Source organism: Melospiza georgiana, chromosome 6 (genome assembly GCF_028018845.1).
Source record: "Melospiza georgiana isolate bMelGeo1 chromosome 6, bMelGeo1.pri, whole genome shotgun sequence".
In the NCBI taxonomy this organism is placed as follows: domain Eukaryota; kingdom Metazoa; phylum Chordata; class Aves; order Passeriformes; family Passerellidae; genus Melospiza; species Melospiza georgiana.
Window position 1 is genome coordinate 3,360,416 of NC_080435.1, and position 19,950 is coordinate 3,380,365.

The window sequence follows — 19,950 nt, forward strand, 5'->3', positions numbered from 1 at the left end:
CAATATATAAAGTAGATTCAATAACTAGAGGGTATTAGTAAGTGTAGCAAATGCGCTAATCCCAGGGTACTGATATATACTGTAAATGCACTAACTACAGGAGATTCATATATAGAGGGTCTGTCAAGGGGGCCCAGAAGCACAGCTCTGTGCACCAGGATCTCTTTCAACGGCCATGGAGCAGCCATTGTTTGAGCAGCTGCAGCAGGCGAACGTACTCTGCAGAGCCTTGGTGTGGGCATCCGGCCTGCTGGCCGAGTGCTGGAAGAGGTTGGGCGGTTGAGCCACCCGGAAGTCAGAGGGCAAACTGATCTCCTCAGGAATCTCTTGTTGCCCATTGCGGAGTGGTTGTTTTGTGTCCAGAGAGGAGCAGTGGAGGTACTTCAGGATATCCATCAGTCGCTGCCGGAAATCCCTCCTGCGCCGCCGAGACAGGGGGTAGAGTGCTCAGCAGGTGCATCACCACGGTATTCAGGGCATAGCTGGAAAAATCTCCACCCATTAGGATGCTGCTGGAGGAACTGCAGGAACTTGCAGTGCCAGCTGGAGGGCCTGTCTGGAAATGTGCTGGAAGAATTTTGCCTCTGCCACGGCATGAGTCTCAAGCCATGTTGTGCTTGGAATGCCTACTTCTGCAGGCTGGCTGCTTACAAAGATATCTGAGTCTGCTTGCTGCACTCCAAAGATCACCTCAGCCGCAAAGATTTCCGTGTCTTTCTTCAGGAGAAATTTGCAGGAGCGGCTGCTAGGCTGAAACACTAAATGCCAGTGGGGAGACCGAGGTAAAAGCAACCAGGCTGTTCTCATGAATCGACAGAACCAGTGGACAGTTTTCTTCACATCTAGATAGGAGCCAGTGCAGAGGGTGTGCAGGAGGCTGGGGTCCTGTTTCCTTCTCAGCTCCTCCTCAGGGTGGTGGAGGAAACATAGCATGTCCTCCCCCAGCCTCTCCCTCGTGCAGGTGCACAGCTGCTCCACACGGACACAGAACTTCCTCTGCAGCATCCCCGCAGTGTCCAGCTCCAGGTGGAAGGCATGTCCTGGAGGGGGACTCAGGGGTACAAGCATGCAGTACACAACATCTTGTGTACAGGAACTCCAGCCTTCAAAGCCGCTGCCCACTCTGATGGCTTGTTGTGGCACCGGGTAGAAGCTGTTGGACAAGCCTTGTCCAATGATGCGTATGAGTTTGTCCATCAGGTCTGTAATCACGGAGCAGCCTTTCTCCAGATCCAGAACAGGCAACTCTATGTACAGCTCTGAAAGGCTTTCAAGGTTCCTCTTGATGCTGTGGCGGTCATCGTCTTCATTTGCATCGCTTTTGGCCTCTCCATTTCCAGCAGCATTGACGTCCTCCACTTCCTCATCGTTGTTTACGTCTTCCTTTGCATCATCATAGCCTTCTTTTGCTTCACGTCCAAGGCTGTTTGAGGACCTCTCCTTGTGGCCACTGTTGTCTGGATCACGTCTAATTTTCTTGTGTCCAAAGTACAGTGCCAAGAGAAGGAGGAGGATTCCAGTCAGAGCCGAGAAGTGCCACAGAAGCGGAGCTCCCCAGGCCCCACGGCTCTGCTCCAGCTTCGTGTGCTCCAGCTCCAGAGTGAACCGAGTCATCTGCTGCTCCAGGTACTCGGCACGCTGCTGCATACGCTCCAGCGCGGCCTCATCCAGCCCATCGCCGGCCTGCTGTGGGTACTGGAGGAGGGCTTGCGCAAGCAAGAAAAGGAGCTGAGCAGCCAGCATGGCCTTAAGGAGGTGAGCAGGGGTTGAGTGGGGATGGGAGGGAGGTGCTGATAAGGGAAGTGGGGACAGGAGCCCCAGGGATCTGATGGCCGGAAAGCGGGGCCCAGGCAGCTGACAGGCTGCGAGGCCTGTGCCGCTGTCCCAGCCACTGCACCGTGCCCTGCCAAAGACACTCCCGTGAGGGACCGGCCTCTGGATGCACGGTGAGAAGCGGCTGCTCGGGGTACTTGCGTTTCTGCTGTGGGCCTGGTTCCACGTTCAGCACAGCCTCCTGTGTGCGTGCACGCTCGCCGCTCACCGAGGCTGTACTGGGGCAGCGCTCCGTGCCACTCGGGTTGATAGCTGCCCCCATTGTGACACGGGCGCTGTGATGTCACAGGTGCCACAGGGCATCCCGGCCAGGCCAGCCCTGCCCTCCGTCTCGACCTCAGCTCTGGGACTCCTAATGGCCCCGGGCAACCAAAGGCCTGATATGTGGGAAGAGCAGTTGCCTGGGTGGTGAGAGGACCCCTCCCCTGCACCCAGGGGTTCCCTTGATAAAACAGGCAGATGCCCTCCCCCCAACCCTTTTCAATCTGAAATTGGGTGACATGACCCAGGAATGCTTTGTTCCTGAAAATCTCCTGCTGTGAGATGAAACCGGTCCACTTGGTGCTGACCTGTGTACTTGGAGGGGGGGGTGGGGTGGGGTGAGTGTGCTCTTGGGACCTAAGTGGCACCCCTGGGTGTGTAGTGCTGAATATCCTAGTGGTGACATGGGGCTTCCAGCATAGTGCTGAACATGCTGGTGGTGACATTCCTGCTGTGCTGCTGTGAGAGGACCTTGACTCCATGGAGATATTTCCCAGGGGTGATGGGCAGGTGTGGGGGCTGATTTCCAGTGGGCAACTCCTGCTGCTGACAAAACACAGTGTTCTGCATGTCCGACAAGTTCATTTCTGCTGTGCCAAACCCTGGAGAGGGTCTGGGATGAGCAGGATCTGCACTGTCCTCAGGCAACACAAGGAGGCACAGCAGCGGTGCCTCTTGCTTGGTCCCTGCCCAGCCAGAGCTGCCAGGGAGTTTCAGAGCCCATGTGAAGTGGCCAGCAAGGCCTGGGAGTGCAGCGGGCACACAGGGTGAAAATAATCTTGGTAGCCACCATGGTCTTCGGTGGCTGCTGCACCAGGGAGATCATTAAGAGGACCAATCTTGCTGCTCACAAATTTTCCATTCCTTGCTGAGTCCCACATCTTCCCCTCTTTTTTTTTGTACTATCTGGTCAGGTGAATGCCATCAAATTCCAGTAGTGTCTGCACAGTGTATCTGTATCCACAGCGGTCTAAAACTCGAGTACTACCTAATTTAGCAGGCATTTTCTGTTCAGTTCATTTCCTGCTTCCTGACCACTTTGACTTGGATGTTCAGGGACAATATGGCTTTTACTTACCATGTCTTCATTGCCCATATGGTGTCTTATGTTTCTAAGTTGCCTTACCACAGTATCTTTAGATCCTGCATTGTAGAGTAGGAATGAATGATAAAGTTGAGGGTTTAGCAAGTTTCATATCCTGTCAATCATGTTTTTGAGCTCCTGCTTCACAGCAAACTAACTTGGAGATATTTCCTGCATGCCAAACAGGTGCTGTGGCATCTCTCATTAAAGAATCTCCAACTGCTAACTTCTGAGGTGTTTTCCTGGTGACACTGGGTCTAAGATGGGGTGGGGTCTGATGTGGCTCAGCTTTAAGTACTTGGCTTTTCCTGGATCGGGTCACTTTCTCAGGTCCTCTGAATTCCCCAATCCCAGATTACAATGTCACTGTTGGTTCACTTCTTCTAAGTGCTGCTGACATCCTGACAACTCCATGTCCTGATGCACCAGCAGAGCCCTAAGAGCAGGACATGGAATAGAATAAAAGAATAAAAGAATAACAGCTCTCATTGCTGTTGCTGCTGCAAGACATTCCTACGCATGGATCCCCAGGCCACACAAATCTTGTCCAGGATTGTCTGCTCCATGTGCTGTACAGGACCATTCATCTGTTGTGCACAGCAGTAAGGGGTGACAAATTTCCCAAAGTGCCCCAGGGCAGGACATTTCAGAGAGCCTTATTTACAGCATCAGAGAAGCCAGAGCCCACCAGAGCATCCTTTCTGCTGCAGCACTCTCTGCCCACAATTCCTGACAAAGTGATGCACAAACACTCACAGACACAGCATTTGTTCTAGCACAATATTCATTGGCAACTTTGTCCTGAGAGAAGCTCCCCGAGGGAGCAACAGCAACTCCCTGAGGGAATGGACTCTCCCAAATATGGAGGGCATTCACTGTCTAGGTGGTAATATGAATCCTGACTTACAGGCTCCTTGCCATGGCCTCTTCACAATTGTTCTTTATAAGTGAGCATTGCAGACAGAACACAGTAGTTTGGGGGGTGAGGGGAATAGGAACTATGAATTTTGTGTTTATGAACTGTATTTCTGTAAGATGTATTTACTGCATTTATTTACTCTGTATTTATGAGCCATAGTTCATACATGAACTGTGTATTCTGAATTCAGAATATGAATTTTGCAAACCTAGCCCCAAATCTGCGTTTAGGAATGTTGTTACAATTTCTGGACTGTAAAGAAAATCAATGTGTAAGCTTTTCTAAAGCCATAATTGAGACACGTGCTATTTTCTTGCCCCATCAGCAGCAGAATTAGCAATTTTCCTGCAAGCATGATGCACATCTTCCCATTTCTTTTCAGAGAAATGCATCATTTCATGCTAAGTTTATGAAAGAAATTACTTACAGGACATGGGTGCTACAGCTGTGGCAAATATGAGAATACGACAGTTGGTTAAAAAACTGAGCACTTCACACAGCAAACAACAGAAGTGTTCAGGGGATCACTTTTTATCTCAACTTTCCCACATTTATTAAGGTGTCTGATGAACAGAAAGCAAAGGGTGGTGCTGTGCCACCCTCCTATCTGAAGGTCTGTCCAAAGTGCTGAAATGATGTACAGGAGTGTCAGAAATGGGAGACCATATTTTTATACAGAGATGGAGGGTCAGAGCCAACCCTTTGTGATGGGGAGTGAAGGTGGGAGGGCACATGAACAGGGTAACATCTGAGACAGGAGGTGTATCATGGCAATAGAGAATGAATGAATGAATGAATGAATGAATGAATGAATGAATGAATGAATGAATGTTGTCATTCAGACTGAGCTTCAGTTAAGAGACCCAGTTAATTAAGACCAGAACTACCTGCTTTTGAAAAATAAAAGACAGGAAAAAAATTTTGGTGAACAGCATTGCATTTGCTTCCCAAAGAAAGAATGAGAAATAGGAATCCAGATGGAACACAAAATTAATTGTGGCTTTTATTTCTGGAGAGTTTTAATTGCAATACACAGCAGCCTACATGCAATGTCCCAGATCTGTGAAAGCACAGGTTTAAGTAAAAATGCTAATTTCTTACAAAAGAGACATTGCAATTTTCTTCTTAAGAATGAAATTGTACAAAGCAGAAGATGCTGATAGCATACATACATATATATTTCCAGAATCTTTAGTACCTGTTAAAACTAAGGCAGAAGCACTGAAGGAAGAAGAGACTGAGTAAAGCCTGGGATACTGCAGGGAGTTTTCCTGAAGGAGTGGTATTTACATGTATGGCAACAAGGAGATGTCATACCACTTCTCAAATGAATATTTTACTCTCCATTCTTTTTCACTGGCTCTGGATGTTTTTCAGCATTTGCTGTAGAAGTGTTCTCTGCATAAATTTGTGGGATAGAGAATGGGTGGTTTAAGACTACAGAATATTCCCATGGCCTCTATATCCCTCCCATGGTATTTTTCTCTGTCTAAGGCTGTTTAAAACCTTAATCTGCCTTGGACCAAAAAAGCTTTCAGTGTGGAGATGCATCTAGATGCTATATTAAAAACAGTTAATTTCCAACTATTTGAAACTCACTGATAAAGCAGGCTGCTAAAATATTGCCAAAATTTTCTTCTTAAACTGCAGTAGCTGAGACTTCAAGATCTGCATGGGATATTTTTAAATGTTGGTCTTATACAGAGTTGAGACGCTACAGTGGTGAAAAAACAACTTTAAGATAATCAGGTGAACACTAGGTAGATATCTCCCTAGAGTGAGTTACATTTTAACCATGAAAGGATGGCCTAAGGCAGCAAATGAATGGGTCAGGAAGATGGAAACTGAAATTTTATTAGTCTCTTTCATCTCTTTCATCAGTTTTCATCTCTCCTGATTTTTTTTGTGGTTATCAATTTTATATTTTTGGAAGCTCCTTCTACAGTTCAGTGATTGTAACTAGCAATGCAGTGTACAGACACTGAAAACTGTCCTCTTCAGGGTCAGTCACAGAGAAAAATAATTTGTTATTACTGGCAGACTAAGCCTGCAGCCAATGTTGTGTGCAAAAAGTACGTCTGAATTTGGTCCTAATTTTCCCTAGTATAGTACTTCATGTTGATGTATATGTCATGCATTAAACTGCTGGTCTCATAACCCTATTTTAATGGTGACTGCAAAGCTAGAAACCTTGGATTTATTGAGATCTCCTATATGGAGGTCTACAAGCATGTTGCAATATTGGGATATTTTTGCATTTTCCTTCATAATTTTTGCAATTTTATTTTAAAAATATGTAACAGGATCGATAATTAAATGTCAAAACCCAAGATTTAATCCTCCAAGAACTAGGTGCACATGGTTCAACCCAGTGTTTTAATGCTTGGTATCTTCTCAGGTTTAGGAAACAATGCTGAAGGGTAATGGTTTGTGCAAAATTTCATTGAGAGTTCAGAGTGCTTTGCAGGCACAATTGTCTGAGTTTCTTGTTCAATCATCTGAATTTCTTCTCTCCCAGCTCCTACCCTTTAACAGCTGGTCTGACCTGGTTGTCCAGACTCTCACCAAAAGAAGGAAGAGATGGTTTCCACCCCAGAGGGCATAAAATCTGGATCTAAAATAGGTGAGTTACTTTTCCCCAGGTGACTACAGAGGAAGTATGGGAAATTGTGTTACACGAGGACCTAGCTTTATGGCCTTCTGAGATCATGAGGTGAATCAGTCTCTTCATGTATGAGAGAAGTCCTACAGCTGAGTCTGTGCACCATCACCATCACAGTTCTTCAAGGTTGAGTATTTTTACCTTAGTTTGAAATTAATTTCTGATAATGTAAATTCCTGTGAAATTGACTGGAAGATTAATGTGCCAAAAGACTTGTTTGGTCCAGCAAAGACCAAACAAGTGCCTCTGTTTTCAAAAGATGCATTGCCAGAGAAGACAGCATAGAACCAAGGTTGGGTTTTGCCATGGAGCATAGGTTTTTTTAACTGTAGATTAAAAATGAGAACTGCTGAAAATAATTTTTAAAATATGACTTAAAACACATGGGCATGGGTTTATGCATGGAAGCTAGAGGGGGTAGGAAGGAGATAAATATGTAGATTGAAGGCAGATGTAGATTTCTGAGTTGCATCTAAATGAGCTAAAACCTGTTAGCTTGTTTAAAGTGTAGTCTTGGTCCCCTGTTCCAGCTGCAGTCATCTTCATTTTTTACCTTGGGATCTGCCAGCCAAATGGACCTGTCCTGTAGCTGTGTGGCCTCCAGGTCATCTGATGGGAGTGCAGGGAATGTGTGTGGCCAGGCCTTGGGTGAAAAGGACATTTTGGTAGCACGTGCCTGTGTTAGATAAGGTGTACACTGCACTTGTGCTCCTCACCTTGGTGGACTGGTGAGTTGGACTGATTGTTGGAGGCTACATCGTGGCTGTAGTACTGGGTAAACACACAGCTGCTTGTAGCTGTGGACAGGATGGTAACATTTCATCTTCACTGAGAGTTTTCAGGGTTACACAGCAAAAGAAAAGCATGAGACCTATTAAAGAACAGAAGCCTGGCTGTCATTTCAAGGTGACAAGTGACCTCCCAGCTAGGCTGTATCTCCAAATGTTGTTGCTAGACTTTTGATTAATGGTACTGTACTTGTACTATGCAGTTTGGAAACTCAACGTATCAGACATGCAAAAGCAATAAAGACTTAACCTGCTCAAGAGGGAGAGACAATAGAAATACTTCTGGGTTTTCCTGATCATTCAAAAAACTGAATAGTTGAGCATCTAGGAGGAAAGATATTTTATGTTCTGAAAGGGTGAAGAGGATCAGCTGATTATAACAAGGTGAATGGAACTGTTTTTTTAGCTTATGTTGGTAAATTGTAGCTCACAACCCCATGAACTGATCTGTAAGCCTTTTCTAAATATGTTCTACCTGTCATAAAAGGTATTATTTGTTTGGACATGTGATTTAAAGAAGCAAAATTTAGCATAAGATCTCAAAGTCTCTGCAAATACAAATATTTAAGTCAAAACAAGATGGCTTAATGGAGTAGCAAGGACTTTCTTTCTCCATCTTTCAATACTTACACTTTCCCATATGATATTGCCATCAGCTGCTGAGCTAAATCTGAAAAAGGCTTTTGGGAGGGAGGGCAATGAGAGACAGAGACAGGCAGTATCAGAGTTAGGTACTGAGTTATTAGTATGCTGATACTGTTAGATACTGAGTTATCATTATTGTTAGATACAGAGTTATTAGTGTTCTGTGAATACTAATAAAAGTACACCTCAGGATATTTCCCACAATTATGTATTTGAATGAAACATGAAATCTCTTTACCTCTGCCCAATCTCCTTCAAAGCTGGAGTTCTGTTAATATTTTAATAAAAGAATTTCCTGGGAAAAATATAAAAATAAAAAAAGGAAGAAAGACTGAGTTTCAAACAACAATTTTGCAGAAGGTACATTGTGAACTTGTAAATATTTGTACTGAAAATATGTGCTGAGTTGTGTTAGCAGACCATGCTCAAACAGCAGTTACAGATACTTCATTGTCAAAATGTAAGGATGAGTTCCATGAAGCTCCACAGAGGATTGCTATAGGTCTCATAGTACTCATTAATGGGTTGGATGATGACACAAAAAGAATCATTATTAAATTTGCAGATAATTTCAAGCAGCAAGAGACTACAAGTATTGTAGAGGAGATGATTAAAATACAGTGATCTTGATAAATTGCAGGTATGATCTGAAAAGTGTGGGTAGAATTCAGGATGAATAAGAGCTACATTTAGACAGGAGCAAGAAACTGCAGAAACACAGAACAGCAAGAAACTCTTCTCAAAGAAATTCTGTGGGAAAATATTTAGCAGGCTTCCTAGAACACAAATTGAACAGAATGAAATAATGCTGAGCTAGTGCAAAACAGGAGAATGCTGCCCTGGGCTGTCTTTGCAGGTGCAGACTGCTCTGCTCAGCACTGGTGAGGCTGGTGTGTACAGCAAAAGAATGGTAAGGCATTGAATAAACAGGCTGTAAGGAAAGAAAAGTTATCATGTCTAATCTGAAAAAATGGGTAAAAGACTTTAAATGTGAAATTCTGCTCCTAAGAGAACAGTAGTAATCTGCTTTCTACATCTAAAATGGAGGACAAGAAATAAAGGACTCCTGTTTTAACACAAGATTCCTCTTCAATATTAGGATGAAACCTTGTAAGATAATATTTCACTAAATAGTAGAATAAATATGGCATCTCCAGCCCAGAATATCTGTAAGAACTTGTAAATTTAGGTATAGTTGAGCATATCCTGAGCAGTGAGCCAGACTCAGTGATTTTTAGTCCCCTCCTAAGCTATAAATTTACAAGAAGCAGACCCCCACCTTCTACTGAATAATTTACACATTTAGTTAAAATTAACTATACTATTCTGAATGTGCATCACTGCACTCAGCTTCTGAGGAATTTAGCCTTCAGTCTCTAAGAATGTAAGCAGGAACAAGTTGAAAATTTTAGAATTTGTAACTTGTCAAAATTTGGGCAGATTTTCATAAGATAGCATACCCTTGTCACCAAGGCCCATCTCCCTGGTACATTTTTAACAATAGTCTCAAAACATGGGCATATTCAATTATAAAAATATATTTAACATGGGCAAAAGCCTTTTTTCATCAGATCTCTTTGCAACTGGTTAAGCTGATTTTGCTGTAACATTAAAAATAAAATTTAAAAAAAATCCAGACTTTTGCTGATTCATATAGTGAAACATTGTGGCCCAAGTGGTTGCAGATGGAAGAGTCTCAAGCATGCCTGCCACAGGTACTTACTTGAAAGAAGATTTGAAGCTTCACTGTCTCATTATCATTAGTAAAGCACTTTGAGATCCTGACATGATGTGTATTACATCTTTTAAAGCTTTGTGGAGTTGTTAACGGCAATGCAGATTTAAAGCAGCTTCTTGGATAATTAAGGAAAAAAAATAATTAAACTCATGGGTTTTTTTAAAAATAAGCCCTATGCATGATTTTGAATTATGCAGGGTGCAAGTGTTTTGTTCTCACATTCTAGTTTAACAGAGCAGACCAGTTTGAAATGTGTTTGAATTTAATTGGGCTGTATTAATCTCTTTACTGTCATAGTTTAACAGGCTGAGCATTGAAGTAAAGACTGCATTTCAAGCAGAGAGCTGCTGATGGAGTTGTTCTGGCTGGAGAGGGGGAAGATGAGACCAGAACTGAGCTCTGGGATCCATCTCGTATTTCACACTGCTGAGATCTGAAAAATGGCATCTGGGTTCCTGGCTTTGTAGAGAAGGGAGATTCACAAACCTAGGAAAGGATGACAGCGCTCCAGTGAGACAAACCCTCTTATGTTCTTCTTCTGCCCAGCAGAGAGAAAGAAAGATTCTTCTTGTCACAGATATGAGCATCTGAGGTTATGCTCCAGCTTTGAATCTCTGAGTCTTTTCCCACTGTCCCTACTGTGAGCCTAGAAAAACCAGGTTTCCTAGGCTGTTATCTGTTTTTTGAGCCCTTCTTCCCCCCATTCATTTTAGTGAATGCTGTACAGCTGATCCTGACTCAGTCAGATCTCTTCCCTGTGCTGTACCTTCTCAGCAGTAGACAAGCTAGGACATTAATTGAAAATTATTATAAATATAATAAAGAAATGTTAATTGTCACTTGAATTTGAAGATGAGCTTAAGGACTTTTTTCATGCAAAATGTAGAAATATTTGACTGCTTAGGTTTAACTGATGTTAATAGGAAAAAAATAAAAATAAACAAAATGAAGTAAGTGAATATTCGCCAAAAGCATGTCAAATGTTGAACTTCCCTGCCAAAACCAGAATGTGCAGTGTGATGTTTAGTTACATAAATTAGCTAAAGAGGCAGAAGTGGTACCATCTGATTTAGATAAATCATCAACACCCTGCACATTTTTTGCAACTATTAGAGAAAAGATTTTATATATAAAAATGTCTGTGTACATGAAGTGAACATATAAAGATAGATAGATAGATACAGAAACAAAGAGACATGTGTTTCAATACTTGAACTGTGTTGGTGGGTACTATAAATCATCCAAGTACAGAAAAGAAACATGGTTCATGGTGATGTTTGTAGTTTCTTCCATATGGGAAATGCTTTTTCAAAACCATGAGATAATATAGTTCCTGCTGTGAAAAAAGACACACATAAATGCTGGTGAGAGAGAGATATCGCATACAAACAATATGATCAGGGATAGGAAAGGCACATACTGCATCTTTCTGGATTTAAGGGGTTTTTTAAACCTATTTCATGCCTTCCTCCACACTTCAGGTTCCTCATTCCCACTGCACAGCAGTTCCCATCACTTCTTATGTAATTAATCAATCATAAAACGTATTTCAAACAGAAAAAAAAAAAAGTCCAAAGGAAATTTCTGCAATATCAGAGAAGAAAAAAGTCAAGAATGTTATGATATACTCAAAGCTTTAAGTACTACTTCTGCAGCTTTTCCAGACCAGCGAGTAAAGACCAGCTGGAGAAAACCTGAATTCTATGGGAATTCACACATTTCTGCCACTTAGTGCCATGAGTTTTCATAATGTTTGGCTCCCTGACATGGCAGAAGTTGAGTCTCTGCCACGTTCAGGAAAACCTTACAAGTTCAGATGGAGTGCAGGCAGAAGGCTGTTCTTGACTAAAGGACAGAAAAGAATAAACATTTATAGATACAAAAAACTGATCTCCTGACGAGCTAAAAGATGTGGAGAGATCTTAGCAATTTCTAGATGTTACAGAAGAATCTAAAATCCCCTCCACGGTCCTCTCTAACACAGGAAAGTATGAGACCATGCTAATGTCCACACTCACCAGTGCTCTGACTTGCTCAGATAGGAGATTGCCAAGGCAGAAGAGAAAAGCATGTCTCTGCTATGTTTGAGTAAGAACCTGGATATTGAGGGAATGGAGTCCCTCCTCTTTGGATTAGTTGTATTGCTTTTTGTCCATTGTGGGCTTCCAGGTAAAACAATGTGAAGCAAAGCTTCCTAGACAAATCTCTTTTCAATGCTTTCAGCAAATAGGGTATTCTAGACTTTCCTAGGTGGATTTACTGTGAATTTTACTTCCCTACAGTGTTATTTATTGATAAAAATGAACAGAAGAGCTGCTACTAATGTTCTTCTGATGTCTTTAGCTTTATTAAAAAAAATTCTCAATACTTTTGGTTATGTGATTTTCCTATGTGGGATTCAAGTTCTTCCATGCCTAAAATTCACCACCATGGCTTTTCCCCCCAATGATAACAATTTGTTTTAAGTCACTCAAAATTTAAAAAGCATTGGAGCTGGCACAAACTTCACGTTTGCAAAGGCAACTGAAATCCCTTTGCACAAAGAGAGGAATTAAGTGAAGCTCAACAAGGCCAGTACACACTGCCTCTGAATGATTCCTATTAAGTTGTCTTTGTTCTTTTAGCTTGCATGATCCTTGTAGGTGTAGAAGTATACATTGTGCTTGATACTGTTTAGGTCATGGCTCTGAAACTGCCAGTATACATTACTTGCATTTTTCAGTCTGACATATTCAATTTCTGTGAAACACGTTAACATGGATCAATGGAAACCTCTGTGGGCTGGGATCCCCACAGGGAAATTCTCCCTGTAGAGAAAGCACTCACACTTGTATAAACCTGGCAGATGTGGCATCATCTCCTACACTGTGTTCCCTTCCTTAAAGGGTATGCAGGAGGGACTCAGCCACAGCAAGGCTCCTCACACTTGATTCTCAAAGGATAAAATTTCCTGCAATCTCTGAGATGGAGGTGGAAGGAAGAGATGTCATTCAGCAGACTTAATGTGTTTTGGTGCTGCATGGCTAAAGTATCATTATTCTAATTGCTCCCTTTTTCTGCTGAATCCATATGGAACACAGCACACACCATAGAGATTTAGGGGTTTTTAAAGCACATTTCCACAAAGACAGCCTAGGAATCACAGAGGGGTGCCATGAAACAGTATCTGAGAGCATTTAATGTAGAACACAGTAAAAAAAGGAGCAAGCATCACTTGACCTGCTGTTTATTGGTCACAATAACAGGATGCACAATAACTTTTTTCTTCTGGTAGGTGAAGTAAGGTAAATAAAATTAATGGCATGCCTTGACTTGCTCCTGCTGAAAGCTGGCATGAGTCTGTACAGCCTGTAAATGTCCAAATTTGCTAGTCAAGCTAGCCACCAATTTAATACAGTCAATGTTTACAAAACAAAGGATCTTTTTGTAAAAAGGCTGAGGAATTCAAGAGTGTCTCTGCAGTCTGATACTCAGAAAAGTAACATGAAATAAGCTAAGGGCTTTGAGCTGAAATTTTTAAAAAAATCTGTAAAAGATGTGCTAAAACCTCTTTAAAAGTACAAAGAAACTGTAACATAATGACTGCCTGAAACAAAATAGGAGAGAAGAATTAATCCACCCGGCAAGGCCTTATTAAGTTTGCTTTAACAAAATCTGTAAAGCCTATTGCTCTGCTCTTCTAATGATGTAGGCTAAGACACAGGAGATAAGAAAAGCCAAGACACTGAAAGCTGTTGTAAAACTAGGTCACTGTTAAATTAAACATTTTATGAAAAATAGAACCTGCCTTGAACAACTCTGAAAACCTCTTTGCTTTTTTCATGCCCTCTGCCAGAGAGAGACACTTACTCCTCTTTATTGCCTTCATGAGAAAAAGCGCTGCTTTAGTGACGTTTCAGCACTCACCTCGAGCCAGCAGCTCCATTTTTTCTTGTAATTAACAGCTACTGAATATTTATGAAGTAAGTGCTATGGGGTAACACTTACTCATTCGATCAACAATGCTGTTGGTTTGCAAACTGAAAGGAAAACATTGGCCCTACCTCACAGCACTGCAACCACTGCAGCTGCAGCAGCTTCTGCCTTTCTGAGCTGTTCAAGCACCAGGAGAGGAGGATGCTACTGGCAGAAAGTTAGCGATATCTACTCCTCCTTTTTTCAGATGATCACAGGGGAACGTGCTGTGCTGTGACTCTTTGCCATGTAAAGAATCTGCTGGAATACCCTGGAGACTCCCACTGTTGAGCTGTGAGTAAGAGTTAGCAGAAGCCCTGTGAGCATGTGTAACTCTAGTGTCAGCCACGATATGCAGGGATTCAAAGTTGTGCATTCTGAAGCTGATAAAAGGACCTCTTTACAGCAATGAGGATAATACAGCTTTGGGACAGCATTACTGGGCACGAGGGAAGTTTTATACCACTGTAGTCTTCAATAGAATATATAATATTTTATAAAATGTGTGGTTTTGTCATTGAAATCAGTGTCTGGGATAAAGAAAAGCTGAAAAAATACTTTCAATAGGAAATGTTAGGGAAAATGAAAATTCTAGCTCAGGTTCTTCAGTTTTAATGATGTATCATTAAGAACAGGTGGTGTTCCATGCTTGGTGTGGACCATGGTGGTTTCTTCTGGCTTTCAGATCTCATCATATAATACAGAGGAAAGGGAACAATAAAACTCTGCACTCCTGGCCAGAAAAATGCATGACAATCCCTCCCCACACATTCTTCTCCAGTGCTTACTAAGCATAGCAGTGTTTCAGATGCAAAGTCTTTTTCTGCAAACATTGCTGTATGTGGATAGTTCTCCATCAACTTGAGATGTCCCACTCATCTAAACGGAACTGTTTGTGCATTTCTAATCTTACTCATCAAACTGCTGGACTCCTGCTGGGAAAGAGGCTAAACTGAGAAACGGTTGCTGTGATGAACCAAGTCTGATTACATTGTTTTCAGCATAAGGATCAATGTAAATACAAAGCTGGCACAGTTTTATCAGAGTTTAATTATGTATCATTTATTTTAGTAGTTAATGCATGAAAGTCAAGAATGTTGCTGTGCCATTTTGCTTCATACCATTTATTACTTCAAGGGACCAAAGAATCATTGTTACTTGAGAGAAGCCAATTTGCCTTTCCTTTTATTTGTACATTTTGGTTACACTTTCTTCTGCTGAGCATGATTAAAATAAGCATGGATGTCACTTTTGCTTTAATGTTCCCATTCAGCTTCCTTTCTCAACATCATGGGCTGCTGGAGTATGGTAGTACTAGGCTGCATATACTTCCAGAAAACATATTGGTAATTTCTTTGAATTATAATGTTAATACATTTCTATCTGTCTTCTACCTTGAAAACAGCCTTTCTATAGAACTTGCCTTGTAGTCTGATATATTCAAGCACTTAGATTTGTTGGCTACTGCATGAACACTCCTTTGAGGGAGCTGTGAGAACAAAGATTGTGTAGAGTAGTCTTCAAACAGTTTTTCCTGAACAGACCTCATATAAGACACTGAAATACTTCCCCGTTGATATTACATGTAGTCATACCCCAGCATAACTCAATGTAACTAGTGATTTAAAATGCTTTGCTGAGAGAATCTCTAAAAAATTAAATCTTTATTTCATAGGTTGCCATTCTCTCTTTTCTCCCTTTGCCAGACAGCTTTGTGTGGCAAATAATATATAATATGCTTTGTTTAATCCAAAGGGAATGATATTAGTTTAAACTCAAACTTGATATAAAGGGCAATATTTTTTAGATTAATTATATTTCAAAAAAGTATCCCAAAAATATGCTGTGATGTTTGAGAGCTACATCTTTGAACAAAACAACCAAGATCAAAATGTTTTAACCTGCCACAGAAGCTTTTAAATGCCCACAGCTGAAATCTGAAACAAATCAATTGAATCAACACCCTGTAAAGTCTAGTCAGGGTCAATGAGCTTGTGTGAGGCATAACTGCAGAATTTTGCCACTAAGATGCAATTTTGAGTGTGACAGGAAAATAAATGTATAGTCTGTGTTGATGAAGGGCCTTTTTGAAGAAGCATATAAACTCTGCAAGGTAGAAACTGGCACTTGCAAGACTAAGGAAGGAGTAGCCAGTAATGGTAAAGACAGACATATGGATCCAGTAAAAATGGAAGGGATGCACAGCTGAACCAGAAATATTTTTTTCTTTTTAATTTAATATTTGAATTACTGCAGCAGTTCAGTGTACCAGATATCACCAGAAATTGTGCTGAGCAGACTACAGCATAGAATAACAGGACATCCCTGCACATGTTATCTTCTGGTGTCAGAGGGCTTATGAAATATAAACCTGGCTGTGGTAAGATCCAGGATGTTAGGAAATTGAGGCAACAGAGACACCACACAAGGGCTTTTAAAGCAGGGTACATGGGTGGGTAAAGGAGCCTTTCCTCTGTGCAGCTGACAGCCTCATTGTGAAGAGTTTAAACAGCAATAATGAGTCTGATGCGTGGGAACCAGACCTTGGAAATTCACAAACTTTGGCACGGAGACGGGCGTGGCTACCTCCTGTCCATGGTCTGCCCTAGCGCATCCCAGCACTGGGCTCTCAGACCTGAGGCTCAGCTTGAGGTAAGGTGGGCTTAACTTGCCATCTGGAGAAAAAGGAACAAAAATCTCATCTATTGGAAAAATCGGTGGATAATAGCCTAAAAAGTATGCGAGCTACTTTGCCCACAAAGTTAATCTGCGGAAATTCATCCTAATCAACAGCAGTGTCTTGCCCACGGGACAGGTCTGTGTAAAAGGGCTGGGTTTCCAAGCTGTTTTGCTGGAGTTATGGTGCCTGTTAAGATCGATGGTGGTGTGCAGAGCCCAGGTGTTATTTAGGGAATCCTGGCTGTTGGAGGAAGCCGACCGAGAGATGAGGCTTCCCCGGTTTCAGACAGAGGACTTTAGCCAAACACTTTCATTGCGCGACTCAACACATAAACAAGATTGTAAGAGAGATACGAGGCTTGCCTTCGTCTCCATGCCTTTCTTCAGGGCTGCGCCGAGTGCCCGAGGAGCGGCCGGGGTGGCGGGACACGGGAGCTGAATTTCCCGCACGCCACCGCCAAAGGGCGGCCGGCTCGGCGCCGGGGCCGGGCGGGGGCGGCGCGCCCGGGCGGCCCTCAGCGAGCGCTGCAGCGCCGGGGCCGGGGCCGGGGCTGGGGCTGGGGCCGATCCCGATCCCGCCCCCGGCCGCCCGGCGCGGGCTTGGTGGAGGGTCGGGGGCGGCAGCGAGGGGCCGGGCCGGGCCGGGCCGGGCGGGGCGCGGTGTGCCCGCGGCGCTCTGGTCGCGGCAGATTGGCCCCGGCCGCCGTGCTCGCCGCAGCAGGAGGGGCGCTGAGGAGAACGCGAGGTTTTTGGAAGAGGCGCACAGAGGAGCCCCGGGCTGACCGCCGGCCCCGCCCGCAGGCTCACGCCATGCTGCGGGCGCTTCCCCGTCTCTGAGGAGAGGCGAAGGGGTGTCAGGGGACGGCGGCGACGCGATTGCTAAGGTAATGGAAGTGGGCTGCTCTCTCTCGCCGCCTTTTTCCTGCTTATCCGCATCTATGTGGCGAGTGGTCGTCACTCGGCTGTGCCCTGGCAGCGGGATTCCCGAGCCCCCGGGTGGGAGTCCGCTCCCGGTCGGTAGTAGCGGACAGGTGCAAGGTGTGTGTTCTGCGTGTGTGGTGCGTGTGTGTCCGTGGTGCCCGGCCGGGGGAAGGCCGTGCCCTGCCCGGGCCGTGCGGACCCCAGAGCAGCGCGGCTGCGGTCCGCCCTCCCGCGGGGTCCGGAGCAAGGGCCCGGCTCGGGCCCCGGCGCAGGAGGCGCTGTCCGGGCGCTGTCCGGGCGCTGTCCGGCTGCGCTCGGTGCCCACGCCCCGCGGTGTCCCGGCAGGTGTGAGGGCAGCGCACGGGCAGCCGGAGCTCGGTGCGGACGCAGGACAAGTTGTGGTGCCCAGAAACCGCAGGTCTTTTCGGGGATGGACGAGGGGGAGCGAGCGCTGGGGTGCAGCTTGAAGGGGGAGCTGATGCCCTGTGGGAAAACTTGGAAACTGTTTCGTTTCGCTAGCGAATTGCAATAACACACTTCCGTCCGCCGACAAAGTGCGTTTGCGTGAAGGCAGATCGGTGTGAGAGTAAAGCTGCCAGGCACTCTCCTCCCAGAATCTTAATCTCCTGTGACACTGAAAGCATCTTCTTAGTCACTAGATGTGATGGCATAAGTATAGGAGTGTGTTGCAGGGCCAGTAAGAACCTTCGAGTGTTTTTTTTTTTTTTTTCCTGAGGAAGATGCTGATTTTTGTATAAATAACGGCACGCTGCCGCTTGTACGCTGCAGACGTAATCGCAGCCGGGGCTGTTGCTCCGAGGAGCTGCCCACGCCTGTGGCTCTGAGCTTGGCGTCCCGTCTGCACGGCCCAGGTGAGTCGGGGGCTTCCTTCAGCGGACCTGTGAGGGACTTGGCAGAACTGCATCCCTGTTGTAGCCTATGTGCTACATGATGCTTCCCTGAAATCAAAGACATGCGTAATTTGCTCTTGATTGAATTGTATTTGCAGGCTGGCAGTATATAGGGATTGGAAAGCAGGAAAATCTGTCTTTGATCAATAAATTCATACTGTGAAACTCACCTTTGTGTTGGTGTGTTGCAGCAGATATTGGTGGTTTCCCATCCCAAAGAAACCTACTTTTCCTCTTTGTTTCTGAAGGAAATGCTTTGTGAGCTGTTAGTGTGGGATTTATTTTTATTTTTGAATAGAAGTATATTTGATATCATAAGTTTCCTTTTTTATTTTTAATTTTTTTTTTGTAATGCTAGATTTATTCTAATCTTGCAGATCAGAAGAACTAGGAATTGTTTACTGTGGGGTTATGATCTATAATACTTTCTAACCAGCTGATTTGGAACACTTTCACTATACTTCCTTGTAAATCTACTTTAAAAAGAGGTCAGATGTTGAAGAGCGGTTATTGGCTTGGGGGCATATTGTTACAAGCACAGAATAATAGTGTTCATTGCTTGAATATGTGTGTGAAATGCTGAAGAAGCTGTTTAGACTCAGCCAATATTGACTTTATTTTTAGATGAGCCATTCCTTTTCTAATGACCTGACTGATAGAACAATTGATGACAAACATTCCAATTTCCTTCCTAACTGCCTACAAGTGTGATGGATTAGATAGACGTTCTTTTTTCCATTCTGAACTGTATTAGAGGGAAAAATAGTGATTTGCTACACATCTTACACTGAAGCACTGAAGTTTATGGTAGTAGTAGATTGCTGTTCACCTGATTTTTCTGGTTTTTTTTTTCCTTGCTAACATTCCCTTCTAAGAAAAGTGCAGCAGATTGCTGCATAAAGTAATTGTCAATGCTGCTTACCTTGGTTTCCCTCTGATAGTTCCTGTGGTGCAGATAGTACAGATACCTGTTTTAAACAGTGATGCCCGTGGATAAGGTATGTCCTTAAAAGGTGTGTCCTCTTAAAGCAGCAGTTACCTCCTTGCCTGCCACTTACAAGGTGTTTCAGTGTCTAGCATGTAATTCTGGTGGGCACACTGGTACAGCAGAGGTGAGCAGAGCACTTTTCATTCGCAGCTCTGCATTTGGAAATGCTTCTGAGGCAGCTGAGACAAGCCGAGTGTATGGTCAGGAAATGCCTGGCTTTGTTGTCATCCATTCAAGCAGGCAAGAAGGGGAGAAAAGGAGAGGGCAGTCCTGTCCCAGCAGACTGCAGCAAACTAACAGATGGCAGGGAAGAGAAGAAGCTAATATATGTGTTGTAGCAGGAAGGGAAAATAGCTGCAGTGTGTTGTTTTAACGTGGTGTGTTGGGATGCTGTGTTAGCCTGTGGTGAAACTTGGGGATCTTGCAGTGCCGTGGCTCAGGCTTCCTGACACAAATGCAAGGGCGTTGTGGGGTGATGATTTTTTTCTTTCCTCAATAATGATATGAGTCTTCAGCTTTTCAAGTATGAGGGGTAATTAACAGAGGGGCTTTGGCTGGGTGTATCTT

General features: G+C 43.8%; 2 protein-coding genes across 3 annotated transcripts in view; one reads left to right on the top strand and one right to left on the bottom strand.

Moving 5' to 3' along the window:
* Window positions 1-501: 501 nt before the first annotated feature.
* On the bottom strand, window positions 502-1,743 carry LOC131084312 (inositol 1,4,5-trisphosphate receptor-interacting protein-like 1). The gene has a single exon (XM_058025670.1). The coding sequence runs from the start codon at window positions 1,741-1,743 to the stop codon at window positions 502-504; it is 1,242 nt and encodes a 413-aa protein (XP_057881653.1).
* A 15,480-nt stretch (window positions 1,744-17,223) lies between these two features.
* The window catches only part of RGS6 (regulator of G protein signaling 6), a 247,461-nt gene continuing 244,734 nt past the window's right edge, over window positions 17,224-19,950 (top strand). Inside the window, exon 1 of one of the 2 annotated variants that reach the window (XM_058027327.1) lies at window positions 17,224-17,447. The gene's annotated coding sequence lies outside the window, so the exon portion shown is untranslated. Of the gene's footprint in view, window positions 17,448-18,124; window positions 18,357-19,950 lie in introns of those variants that run through there. The other variant, XM_058027328.1, reaches the window with a different exon arrangement.

Excerpts from the sequence above, each read along its gene's own strand:
- LOC131084312 (XM_058025670.1), bottom strand. The coding sequence starts at position 1,743 with ATGCTGGCTGCTCAGCTCCTTTTCTTGCTTGCGCAAGCCCTCCTCCAG.